The 14,077-nt window shown below is 36.3% G+C and overlaps 1 protein-coding gene and 1 pseudogene across 1 annotated transcript; one reads left to right on the top strand and one right to left on the bottom strand.

Moving 5' to 3' along the window:
- The first annotated feature begins 320 nt into the window (after window positions 1-320).
- On the top strand, window positions 321-1,265 carry LOC121475939 (olfactory receptor 51V1-like). The gene has a single exon (XM_041729613.1). It carries the CDS (start codon window positions 321-323, stop codon window positions 1,263-1,265), a length of 945 nt encoding a protein of 314 aa, XP_041585547.1.
- Window positions 1,266-7,193: 5,928 nt separating this feature from the next.
- On the bottom strand, window positions 7,194-13,153 carry LOC121476141 (annotated as a pseudogene).
- Between the last annotated feature and the right edge of the window lie 924 nt (window positions 13,154-14,077).

Genomic DNA, 14,077 nt, shown 5'->3' on the forward strand with positions numbered 1-14,077 from the left:
AATGAACAGGGACTCCCCGAAGTCCAGCCCCAAATCCAAACCCTATGGACCCATTAACATCATTATTTCTGCATTAAAAACCCTAGTCTCTTGGAATATCTACTCACTGGTCTTCAAAAATTTCTGTCAAGACAATGGATTTTTGCCCAAAGGAATACAGAAACAGGTTTCTGTGTTTCTTGAGTTTATGACACTTAAGGAAATTGTATTATATTTTAATTTATTTTCCTCTCAAAGCAAACAAACATTACTAGAAATTCAGGGATTATAAATCAATTTAATTTGTAGCAACTTTCTAGGAATATTTTCAATCATCTACTATGTCTCCCATCTCTATCTTGAATGTCAGTAGTTCCAGATTTATTCTCACTGGTTTTCCTGGCCTCGAAGTTCACTATCTCTGGATCTCCATCCCTTTCTCCTCCATCTATGCTATGGTCTTCCTGGGAAACTGCATGGTGCTGCATGTGATCCGGACTGAGCCAAGCCTGCACCAGCCCATGTTCTACTTCCTGGCCATGCTGGCCCTCACTGACCTGTGCATGGGGCTGTCCACTATGTACACAGTACTGGGGGTGCTGTGGGGGATCATTCGTGAGATCAGCCTGGATTCCTGCATTGCCCAGTCCTACTTCATCCATGGTCTGTCCTTTATGGAGTCCTCTGTCCTCCTTGCTATGGCTTTTGACCGCTACATTGCCATTTGCAACCCATTACGCTACTCTTCCATCCTCACTAATGACAAAATCATGAAAATAGGGGTGACAATCTTATGTAGGAGTTCTTTACTCATACCTCCAGTTATCATTCGTCTAAAGTTCTTAAATTATTGCCACCCCCATATCCTTTCTCATTCTTTCTGCCTGCACCAAGACTTAATTAGGATGGCCTGTTCAGACATCCGTTTCAACAGCATTTATGGTCTGGCCCTAGTAATCAGCAACCTATTGTTGGATGCAGTGCTCATACTTATCTCCTATATCATGATCTTGCATGCAGTCTTAGCTATTGCATCACGGGAGGAGAGAATCAAATCTTTGCAGACCTGTGTATCTCACATCTGTGCTGTTTCAGTTTTCTACATCCCAATCATTGGTCTGACTATGGTGCATCGCTTCGGGAAACACCTCTCACCATTGGTTCATGTCCTCATGGGCAACATCTATATCCTTTTCCCACCCCTGATGAACCCCATCATTTATAGTATCAAGACCCAACAAATACGAAGGAGAGTCCAGAGATTGTTTTATCTGAAAAGAATGTAAGTCTTGAGGTCAACTGTGAATCTATATACAAGTCAACAAGTGGAGCTTAAAAGGGTAAGAGTCAGTAAATAATAATAAATATATTTGATGACTTTTTTTGTATGTTTTCCATGTTACTCCCTCTCTGTTTCTCCCCACAACCATAACTCAATGAAACTGACTGGGCTATATTATGAACAGTTTTATAAATCAGAAAATATATATCTATTTTGTCTGAGAATTATGTTAATGTATAAAATGCATTCACTACTTAAACGTGTATCTTATTATGTCCAATTGAGTGAAGGTAGCTGGGATCCATCCACTACAGAAAAGATAAATTTTACTGGTTTAAGTCCTTTAAGCAATTACTAAAATGTTGACAATGATCTTAGTCCATTTCTACTACTCTAGGTAGCATTCTTGTTTATTGTTCAGCCATTCTCCTTGCTATCCGCTTTAGCCACATGGTCATATAAGGGAGTAAATATCATAAAGAAATTGGAATATTTGGACCATTTGAAAAGTAGTGAGACGAACAACAAAAACCTAATCTTGATACAAGGATGCCTACCAGCCAAGCAATCTTTCCCTACTCCCTTCTGATGAATCATAATTGAACTAAAGATACTACAAACAGTAATTGCCAAGGTATAAAAATTGACTATTGTAATTAGTTTGTTTATCCAAATAATACAAATAGCAACTACTATTTGAAAATATTTCCTATGAGTCTACATATCATTTAAATTTCCTGCCTCAGTTAAGGGGGAAAAAAAAAGGAGTGAGAAAGCATAAAGTATTACTATGGCCAAGTGATACATGTTTTTTAAGTAAATTTTTTTTGAGAGAGAGAGAGCAGGAAAGGGGCTGACGAAGAGAGAGAGAGAAAGAGAGACAGAGAGAGAGAGAGAGAGAGAGAGAGAGAGACTCTCAAGCAGGCTTCACACAGCACAGGGTCTAACATGGGGCTCAATCTCACATCCCTGAGATCACGACCTGAGTTGAAGAGTCAGATGTTTAATTGACTAAGCCACTCAGGTGCCCCTAAATATGTTTCTAATTTATCTATCCATCATTATTATTATGATGGTGGTTATTTTAATTGTGGATATTATTGTTATCATTTTAAAGAGTTTATTTATTTATTCATGAGAGACACAGAGAAAGAGGCAGAGACCTAGGTAAAGGGAGAAGCAGGTTCCCCGTGGGAAACCTGATGCGGGACTTCATCCCAGGACTCCAAGATCACTATCTGAGCCAAAGGCAGATCACAACCACTGAGCCACCCAGGCACCCCTGTTATTTTTGTTCCCTACATGGATAGTTAAAAACACATGAAGGTTAAATGATAAATCATGCTTTGAGGACATAGTAAGTGATAGAATCTGGATATATTCTGTGCTTTAGTTTCAAATCACATGAAATTTCTTTCTAATCTTCCTTCTATACATTTTATTATGAAATTTATTAAATGGTTATGCAACCATCATAAAATATTTATCTCATAAATAAATGATCTCATAAAGATCACTAATGTAAATCCTGGATGGTAATATAATGTACATATTTAGACTCTGTTGGTATGTGGGTTTTCTCAAAATATTATTGCTCTACAATTAAATTTATATAATCAATGTAAAAGATGTATGTAAGGCAAGTTTTCTGAGGTATACTTACAAATAGTTACTTTTTCTATTTAGATGTACAGTATGATGAGCTCTAAAAAACATTTATAGTCAAGCAGTCACCATCATAATAAAGATATGGAATATTTCCATCACTCCCAAAAGTGTCCTTTTACCACTTTGAGGTCAATCTGCTACCACAACCCAGGTTCTGAAAGTCACTAAACTGATTTGTCATTCAGCTTTCCATTTAAGAGAGCATCATGTAAATCAAATTATAAACAATGTAATCTTTATGTCTGGATTCTTTCTCTTGCAATAATGCCTTTGAGATACATTTTTGTTCTTACCTATATGCACAGTTTATTTTTATGGCTGAATCTTATTCTATGGTATCACATAAACTGTTCATTTATCAATGTTGGTGTTTTACAGTTTTGATTTTGAATAAGGTTGCTAAAAGTATACATACTATATGATTATAAAAGTGTTTTCCCCAAAGTGGTAGGGTTTGTTTTGATGTTTTTATCTTTACTTTTAACAATGTAGCAATAATCACACTCATAGTAATCATCATCATCATCATCACTGTAAAAATAATGCTTAGTTTATATTTATCAGATACCTATTTTATACTAGACACTGTCAAATACTACCTTGATAGTGATTATCGCTATTAGTCTTCAGAACAATTCTACAGGGTAGATCATAATCATCCAAGTTAGCAGATGAGCAAATTGAATAAGGGCATTTTAAATTACTGGCAAATAACAGTGGGACAGTGCAGCTTCATACCACTATTACCTCCGTTACTACAATTTCATTTTATATAGCCTTATAGCCCATTGTTCAACTTGTTTTTGTTGTTGGTCCAGTTCATGATATAAGAATTTTAAGTTGTGTATTAATGTAAATATAGGTTTTCAAATGCATTACCAGTTGAGCCAATAATCTTAAATAGGCCATTCTTCTCTCAGCCAGTATTATGATATACCAAATCCTATGTAATAGGCTTTGTACTTTATCTCAAAAAGTCAAAAGTGGTGAGTTTTGTTTTGTTTTGATTTTTAGTGTTACCTTGTTCCAAGAGAATCTATCTATGCCAATGGTTGTCCAAAACTCTGATTTCCTACTTATAGGTTAATTAAAGTTTTCAAGTTTAAAAAATGTATTTTCTGTGGCAAAACCTAATCTATTTCAGTAACATTTCTGTCAATCGGAAATTTATACTCTCTGCTAGACTATCTTTCTTCCATAGCTTTCTGCCACTCACTCCTACTCTCATATGATTCCCTTATCACTTGCATTCAAGGGGAAGCCAACATGTCCACCAACACTGAGGAATTGGGTGAGAGATGGATGGACCCCTGGTCTGCATCTGTAGTACATGGCTGAGCCTTGTTGAATGAACCTCATCTTTCCTCCTCATTCTGTGTGGGTCTCTATCCTTTTTGCAGCTTCTGCTGAAATCCGATAATTTTCTCTTGGGTCCTTCTTATTGAGGCATCCAAAATATTGGATCTTACTCAACAAGCTCTGAAACCTGACCCATTTTCTCATACTTCCCCAACTGTAACACTTGTGTCTCTGGCCCTTGGCTACAGATCCCTTTTACCCTAGATAAATCAACTCCTTTTTCAACCACCCTGGTCAGCATTTGCCATGGTGCTTATATTCCCTACAGTGCTGTGAAGAACTCCTAAATTCATTTGTTGCCCTTGTGATACAGAAGAGTACCGGTTCTCTGACTGAATAGGCACATGGTCATCTTTACTCTAATGCTGCTCTCCCATGATGACATGAGACAACTTGCTAAGAAATCTCCCTTAGATATTTAAGCAGAAAATGAGGTATTCATCTCCCTTCACTTTTAGCTTCCTGATCAAAATTCATTGGGTTTCTTTGTCTTTATGCCCTGACACTTTGAATGAGGGCCAGAGCGTGTGCAGCTGAAACTGGGACCTTGAAGACTGCATCTTCCCTCTTCTTTCCCATCTGTGTCTCTCTCAGTCTCATGCTGAAAGGAGTTCTCCTACTCCTCTCTTGTGTCTAAAAGGAACTTCCTCTGCCTCCAAATCTCCTTCTTCCCTACCCTTATTCTAGTGGTACACTCTAACAGAAACACTTAATGACAGTAGACTTAGTGGAGGAAAAAAAAATCAGTAGTTTTCCAAAGGCAAAAGTGTCTTGGTATTTCAAATATATGGAATATATATGGAATTTAAATATTTTGGGACACCTGGGTGGCTCAGCAATTGCCAGGGCGTGATCCCGGGCTCCTGGGATCAAGACCCACATTGGGCTCCCTGAATGGAGCCTGCTTCTCTCTCTGCCTATGTCTCTGTCTCTGTGTGTGTGTGTGTGTCTGTCATGAATAAATAAGTAAAATCTTTTCTAAAAATAAAAAAATAAATATCTTTATTAAATATAGATATATAGATATTTTCTGATAGATTTCAACTAACTCTTTATGGTAATACTTCTCAATTTTGGCAACTTCTAGTTATTATAAAATAATCTTCACATATTTTTGGCATAAGTCAAGCTTTCTCCATTTATATCAATTCTCAACCTCAACATGACCCTTAAAATGTGCAATTAAATGGTTCTTTTTAAAAATTTACATAATATCAGTAAAATTCTATATATTCTTCCAGAATCTTTGTGCAAATATTTATGTATATATGATTCCATATACAAATATTTATGTGTATGTACATCCACTTATTTTTTTAAGATTTTTTATTTATGAGAGACACAGAGAGAGAGGCAGAGGGAGAAGTAGACTCCTGGAAGGGACCCCCAAATGGGACTTGATCCCAGGACCCGGGGACCACACCCCAAACCAAAGACAGATGCTCAACCACTGGACCACTCAGGTATCCCTACATCCACTCATTTATTTGAGATTCCCTGATATATACCATCTTATAACCTGAATTTCTCTTTAAAACATTTTAAGCTTAGGGGTGCCTGTGTGGCTCATATTTAATAAATATTTTATTAAATATTTATGTCATTTTACATCCCATGTTGCTTTAATTCCCTGATGAGTATCTTTTACTATTGCCAGTAACAGTCATAATTATGGCTCCTATCATGAAAAAAATGCAATTCATAATACATTTACATAATGACCAGGATGGTTACTACTACCTTTACATTTGATTTGAGGAGCAGATATGGATTCCAAAGCTTTAACTAACATATATGCTATTAGTTTTTAAATTTCTATCTCTAACAAAATCTTTCTCCTGGGATTCCTGAGTGGCTCAGTGGTTGAGCATCTGCCTTTGACTCAGGGCATGATTCTGGAGTCCTGGGACTGAATCCCCCATCGGGTTCCCTGCATGGAGCCTGCTTCTCTGCCTATGTCTCTGCCTCTCTCTCTCTCTCTCTCTCTCTCTCTCTCTCTTTCTCTCTCTCTCTATCATGAATAAATAAAATCTTTTAAAAAATAAAAAAACCTTTCTCTTGCTTCACACTGAAAAATTAAAATGTTTGATGCCCCAAGATTACCTAAATCATTATGTCTCGTAACTGACATTATGTGGAGAAAGAAACCTCCTTTCTCTACCCTGTAGGTCCAGTGTTTGTGGGATACAGATTGAATATATTACTGGCAATAATAGCAATAAATAACATTCTTTGATTTTCACTGTGTACTATGTACTCTTCTAGAAGCTTTGTGTAAATCGTCTCATTTAATACTTTCAGCAACCTTATAAAACAACCATATAAAAACAAATATAATGCTTACTATAAAGATACATACATAGAAACCCAAAGAAGGTAAATACTCTTTACCAAGGCGATACATCTGAAATTCAAAACTTAAACTTAAAAAAAAAAACTTAAACTTATAACTCAAATGCTCAACTACTAGATCACAATGCTGAATATGTATTATTTTCTCTGAACTATAAAAAATAACATGAAAAAATGGTCTGAAAGCCTATTTATGTGGGATTCCATTTTATCCATTTTTTTAGTGCATGGGTTGTATTTTTACTTTTCCTTTTCTTTACTTTTCCTATTTTTCTGTGTCAATATGAAACTGAAGATAGTTATTGAGTTATTGTGCTTTAAATCTGTTCTAACTAAACTCAAAATTTATAGTCTAAAGTGTCTTTGATCTGATACTGTCCTGAACAAAATCAGCAATAAAATAAATAAATAAGATTTTAATATGACCTCAAAAACTTACTGTTATTGTCCTCTCCTAATATTGGCATAATATAAAAATATCTGATATAATTTGAAGTACTCTGCAATTAGTACAGTTACAGAGAAAATGAAAAATTAAACTATATAGTTGACATCAGTATAATTTCTTGCTCACAGAAAAGATCTGGATAAACTTCTCCTGAATTTCCTTGGTCTTAACTCCATAAATGATTGGGTTGAGAGTGGATAGTATCACCACATAAAGATTGGCAAGGAGGATATGTACATGGAGTGGTATATTCTGGCCTCCAAATTGGTGAGCAAATGATGAAAAGGCTGGAGTATACAACAGTAAAATAACACAGACATGGGAGCCACAGGCACCCAGAGCCTTGAGTTGGGCATCTTGAGAAGAAATTCTAAACACCGTACAGAGTATAAAGGCATAGGAAATGATGACAAACATCGCATCCAGGCATGTAGAAAAAAGTGCCACAATCACCCCATAGTAGATGTTGACTTTGATGCTATCACAGGCATACCTGGCAATGCCCAAATGTTCACAATATGAATGATCAATAATATTTCTTCCACAGTAAGTAAGCTGATAAACCAGAAAAACCAAGGGAAGCAGATGAAAAACTCCTAATCACAGATGCAATGCCCATTTTTCCAATGATTGAGGGGCTTAGAATGGTAGTATATCTTAGTGGATAACAAATAGCTACATAGTGGTCGAATGCCGTGGCCAGCAATATGGCAGACTCTGCCACAAAGATGAAGTGTATAAAAAATCTCTGGGACACACAGCAACCAAAAGAAATACCCCATCTTAGAACCAGAAGATTGCTAGCATCTTTGGCGTGGTGACTGTGGAGAGAAAGATATCTGCCAGAGACAACATGGACAAGAAGAGGTACATGGGCTCATGAAGACTGCGTTCAGTGAAGATCAGAAATAATAAGAGGGTGTTGCCTACAACAGCAACTATGTACACGGAACAGATGGGATGGAAATCCATATGTGTGCATCTGTTAGTCCTGGGATCCCAATCATGGTGTAGCAAATATCTCTAAGGTTGGTGTGGTTGAAGAGATTGTCATCTTTTACTCTGTCTTCTGGTACTGGACACTGGAATTGAAAAGTGAGAGAGAGAGAGAGAGAGAGAGAGAAGGAGAGAGAGAGAGAAATAGAGAGAGAATGAAAAATCAGAGTTATTTTATCAAGTTTAAGTATGAATTTTGGCATTACAATAAAGTTATTGTCTTTAAAAAGGATTGGTAATCAGTAATGATTCAAGATGACAAGCCAGATAAACTTCACTGACATGAAAGTTACCATGATTTTATAGAGCTAATGTTACTGGTAATGCAAATGGTTATAACTATAATAATGAACATTTATGGGTTTATAATTTGGTCTAGACTATGGTTGATACATTATACTTATTGACTTAGCATCATACATGAAAGTCTCTTAAATGCTCTTGCACATCATGCCTTTCCTTCTTGTTTGAATGATCATTTCCACTGATTAACCTTGATCTCTTTCTGGTGATTAATCACACACTCCAGAAATAAAGTGTTCAGAATATTGGTTTGGCCTTTGTAGAGTTCAACCACCAAGTCATTAACAACCATTATTTCTGTAATTAAAATAAAGTCTTTCATCACCACGTGAAAATAACTTGGAGAGAAAGAGAAATAGATGTCTAGACAGTCCTTGCTTTGCCCTGTGCTGTATTAACTTAACATTGTACAAATTGGAATCATGTTCTCTCTTTCCATAGTCCTAGTATGCAGTTGAAACAATACTATGCGGAAGAACGACTCCTCTAACATCATTCTAACTCAGCATACAGTGTCCTATCTTCCACACACGTTACGTTTCTCCCTTCATTCTCTCTTGTCTCCACTGCATTTTTCTCCCATTTATTCCTTCGAGCTTGTGTTCAAATTTTGTCCTTTCTTTCCCTTCCTTTTTCCTTTTCTGGTCAAACTTTAATACCATTACTGGAGGAAAGAAAAAGGCAGCTCATAGGTAAATGAATAACAACAAAAAGGACTTGCAAACACATGCAAGAGTTAAATAAGTTAATGAATATTTCTTTAAGGTCTTCTGTGACTAATACTATACTAAAGAAGAAATTAAACATAAACCATATATATCCCCTATTTCAAGGAACTCCTACTCTTGTGAAGATCATAGGACATAGACACAAACAATCACCCTTCAAAGCAGATCAGGATAAGAATGATGGGAAACATATAGTCACATGTATATAACAGAAAAGACATTACCTTTAAGTAGGAGGTAATGCAAAGAATCACTGAAGTGTTGTCAGTAGATTTTATCAGAAAACGTTTAGACTTTCTTTTTTTTTTTTTTTGTATATTTTTTATTGAAGTTTGATTTGCCAACATACAGTATAACACCTAGGGCCAGTATAACACACTTTCAGGAGACTATCATTAGCAAAAAGAGCAAAGGCAAGTAAAAACCTAAAACAAAAAATATTTAAGTCATTGCAAAAATCAAGTCCTTAGAGTCTTAATGGCTTAGACACATGAGAAATATGAATGGACAAATAGGTTGTGCCTTAAAGATTCAGAGTTTTAAAAGTCAAGCTAAAGGCTTTGAGTTTAGTTCTCTATACTAAGAATTGATTTCTTATTCAACAATATTTACTGGAGGATCCCTGGGTGGCTCAGGGGTTTAGCGCCTGCCTTCGCCCCAGGGCGTGATCCTGGAGACCCAGGATCAAGTCCCACGTCAGGCTTCCTGCATGGAGCCTGCTTTTCCCTCTGCCTGTGTCTCTACCTCTCTTTCTCTGTGTGTGTCTCTCATGAATAAATAAATAATATCTTTTAAAAAATATTTACTGAAAAAAAATATTTACTGGATCTCTAATATTTTACCACAGTTTAAAGGAGAACATAATGGAATCAAAATTTAAGATTTATCATTTCAAAGAAGTCTTCGCTGATGCTTATTTTTTAATCTCTACTTCCCAATAGCACACCGATACAATTCCTAGTTGCACGTTTTAAAATATTTTTCACCAATATGTCTGAAGTTCCATGATAGCTATGAGTATATCTCCAACATCTAACTTAATATATTTTTGTTGAGTAAATATGGCTTAAAAGGCAAAAAGATAGATTGAAGAGGTGAAGGATAACTACCTGAGTTGTTGTAGGAAGCTTTGGCAACAAACCAAAGCAGCACTAGAAACATGATTTTAACAGTGAAGATGGGGGATGGAGAAGAAATATGTTAGAAAATAAAATAAAATAGATAATTCCAGGTGATAGGCTATATGAGGTAAAATTGAAAGGCATGCAACATTTGACACATACTGTCTGGAAAAATGTGATGCCACTAACCAACAGAAGGAATAATGTAGGAGATGCAGGATTCAGAAAAAATGTTTTGAAACTATTAATATATGATGTGTCTATGGAAGCATTAAGAAAATAAACCTGCCAAACTATCTTAAACCTGCATAGTGCACTGGAAGAGAACTAAACTAGGTATGAGGCTCTATCTAAGCTCTAGCTTCAGGTATGCCACGAACCAGCTGGTACATTGGTAGAAGCATTTTACTATTTCAAACTCTCTGTCCATATAGCTTGGGATAGAACTAGCTTATAGCTACTTTTCTTTTAGGTACAAAAGACTGAAATACAATCATGAACCAGGAGCTCAAAAATACATGCATACATATCAGGCTATATATTTCAGTTTAGTTTCACTGTCAGTCATTCTATTAGAGTCAAAAGAGAAAGAACTAAAAAGAGAAGAGTTCTGGTATTGAATCTCTTCTCTAGCTTTATCTCCAACATGTAGTCTACTTGATCAGAGTGACAGCCTTCAATCATCTGGATTTTTAACCCGAAAAACACATTGTAGTTCCCAGTTATTTACATTGCTTAACTAATGTTTGAGTATTTACCATGAGTTATATCCTATGTTAACTGATTTCTATAATTTAATGCTCACAAAATACCATTTAATTATAAGAACCCAACAGAATGACTACTAGTATGGTTTGCACTTCACACTTTAGGAACCTATGGCATAAGGTAGTTTAAGTAATTTGTCCAAACTAGTATCTAACCAAGCAGAGATTCAAACTCAAGTTGTCTTACTTAAAAACCCCAGGCTTTTAATACACTGTTTCATTTGCCACTAGCAAGCAAATCTCTTCTGTAAACTTTCTTCTCCTTCATTTGCCTTGATTCCATTATATTCTTGTCTACCTACTACAATTTTCACAGTTCTGAGTCTTTTTTCCAATATTAGTTTTATTATTATCTCTAGTGTGTTGTTGTTGTTGTTGTTGATGATGATGATGATGATTCATAGCCACTTCCCAATTGTTGTGTTGAGAGTAGAATGTGAAATTAAAATATAAGATCTTTGTTAGTGTCCAGTGAAAAATATTAGACTTTCACTAGTGGCTAGTACGATTTCAAGGAATTGGTGAGAGTAAAGCCTGATTACAGATTGCAAGATGCTGGGTGTGTGACAGCTGAAAGCAGCAGTGGTGAACAACTCTTGAGAAGATGTCCATTTATGTCAGAGGAGTTTTGTGGTAAATAAGAATTTGAAACAAGAAGGTGAACAATTTTTGGAATTAATTCCCCCCTGATACAAAAAGATAATTCAATCATGTTATTATATGGGTGTTCTGCTTCTTCCATTGAAGCCAAAAGTAGTCAGAAAAATTTTAAGGGATATATGGAAGATTTTCAAGAAATATATTTGATCCAGATCTTTACAATAAAATAAAAAACAATGATTATTAGTTATTGCCAAAGCTCATATGGGAAAAAAAAAAAGAGAAATCTAAAAGAGATACTATCGAGAAAAAGATGTGTAGGGCAGAAAAATAAGAATGAATAAACAATTTTGCAATAGTAGTGAAGGCTGTTAAGGTAGGAAGAAAGAAAGATTTTATAGTAGAGATAAGGGTATCCTGGCAGAAGAAGAGGCTACACATGACCAGAGGGGAACTGATTTTTCACCAGGAAAGTTCAACTTTTCAGGATCAAGAATAGTCAAAGAGAGGGGATCTAATTGGAGGAAGAGCATCATTGTCCAGCAGCTGAAGGAAATGATGAGTAGAAGGACAAATGGTCCATAAAGAGTTATGGGATACCAAGGATCCCAAAAAGAAAGATCAAGTTTGGTCAGAGAGGGAATTGTTGCCTCCTTCAGCTGATGCTAGTCAGGTAAGAGATTATGTCCGTCTCCTTGGTCTTTCCCGTCCCTTTCCTCTCAGAATCCAGGTCAGCAGTGATCTTTCCCATTCATAATCTTTTTCCTGTGCCCATCTACTTACTTTCCTTTCTGAAGTACTGAGGATACCACATTTTAAATGAATTTTTGCTAGTGTATTAAAATAAATAACATAAAATAAATGACCTGATTTTGAAAAGCAGCTTAGATATCAACTAAATCACAGTTCCTAAGATAAGCAGGGATGGCATGGCTTCATAGTCTATGGTCAAGTCTTCCTTTCTCACCATCAGCCATTTAGTTTTGTCCTTTGTTTTTATGTGAAATCAGTGATTTTGTTTTTTTAATTTAATTTCAGTTAGCCAACATATAGTACATCGTTAGTTTCAGATATAGTGATCAATAATTTATCAGTTGTGTATAACACCCAGTGCTCATCACATCATGTGTCCTTAATGCCAATCACTCAGTTACACAAACCCCCACCCACCTCCTCTCTAGCAATCCTGTTTGCTTCCCAGAGTTAACATGAGAGAGTCCTAACTCTGGGAAACAAACAAAGGATGGTGGAAAGGGAGGTGGACAGAGGGTGGGCTGACTGGGTGACGGGCACTGAGTGGGGGCACTTGATGGGATGAGCACTGGGTGTTATGCTATATGTTGGCAAATTGAACTCCAATAAATAAATAAATAAATAAATAAATAAATAAATAAATAAAGTTTAAGTCTGTTCTAAGAATCATCCAGAATCCCAATATCTTCTACTATAGTTCACATCATTTCCCTTTCTGTCTAATACTTGCTGCTTACCTCACTCAAAGCAACTGCAGCTGTGGTAACATACCCACAAACTATGGCAGGAGAGGCCATGAACAATGAGTCAACAGATCTGAGAAACCTGTAACCCTCTTATCAGAGATAGCCAGAACTTTGTCAGACACATGCAGTCCAGTAGCGCTCATGGGTTTGTTATTTACCAAGTTTCACTTAAATGCTCTTCTTTTTTCCCCCCTCATTCTTCCTAATCATTTATATCTTTCTCATATCCTTGACTTCTGATTTATGTCATATCTTATCATTTCCATTTTATTTACCACCTTGATTCTTCCCTGCCCCAAATATATAGATAAGCCTCTCCCTCCAAACAAACAAACAAACAAAAAAAGTAAGTAAAAGCTTCCATCAAACTGGCTGCCATACCTGTGACAGCTGGCCTGTCTCAACCTCTTTTCTGCTTTGGATGAAATGATTTGAACTCCTTTTACACTAAATTGTTCCAAAAGAGTTTTAACCAGCAAGTGGAAAGTAAATAAATAAATAAAAAAAATCTCAAGGATCCCTTTTCACCTGTAAGAAATCTTATCTTTGGGGAGCCTGGGTAGCTCAGTCAAGAAAGTGTCTTCAGTTCAGGTCATGATCCCAGCCAGGGTCCTGGGATGGAGTCCAGGTCAGATTCCCTGCTCAGAAGGGAGAAGGGAGCCTGATTCTTCCTCTCCCTTTGTCCCACCCCTAGCTTGTTCTCTCTCTCTCTCTCTCTCTCTCTCTCTTAATTTCTCTCTCTCTCTCTCAAATAAATAGACATCTTAAAAAAAAAAAAAAAAAAAGGAAATCTTATCTGTGAGTGACTATAGTTGGATCAACAAAGCCCCTGGCCCTTTTCTCCTGCTGAGTCCATTTTGGAATTAACTCAACTTTCACATTCTGACTGAAATAATTCTTCCTCACAGAGATTGGCTGTGTCAAGAGCCATAAACCACCCTTCAACGAACTCTTCATTAGCTTGAAAGAGCATGG

Source organism: Vulpes lagopus, chromosome 15 (assembly GCF_018345385.1).
Source record: "Vulpes lagopus strain Blue_001 chromosome 15, ASM1834538v1, whole genome shotgun sequence".
In the NCBI taxonomy this organism is placed as follows: domain Eukaryota; kingdom Metazoa; phylum Chordata; class Mammalia; order Carnivora; family Canidae; genus Vulpes; species Vulpes lagopus.

Bases quoted from the DNA above. Each gene is read 5' to 3' on its own strand.
- LOC121475939 (XM_041729613.1), top strand. From the start codon at position 321: ATGTCTCCCATCTCTATCTTGAATGTCAGTAGTTCCAGATTTATTCTC.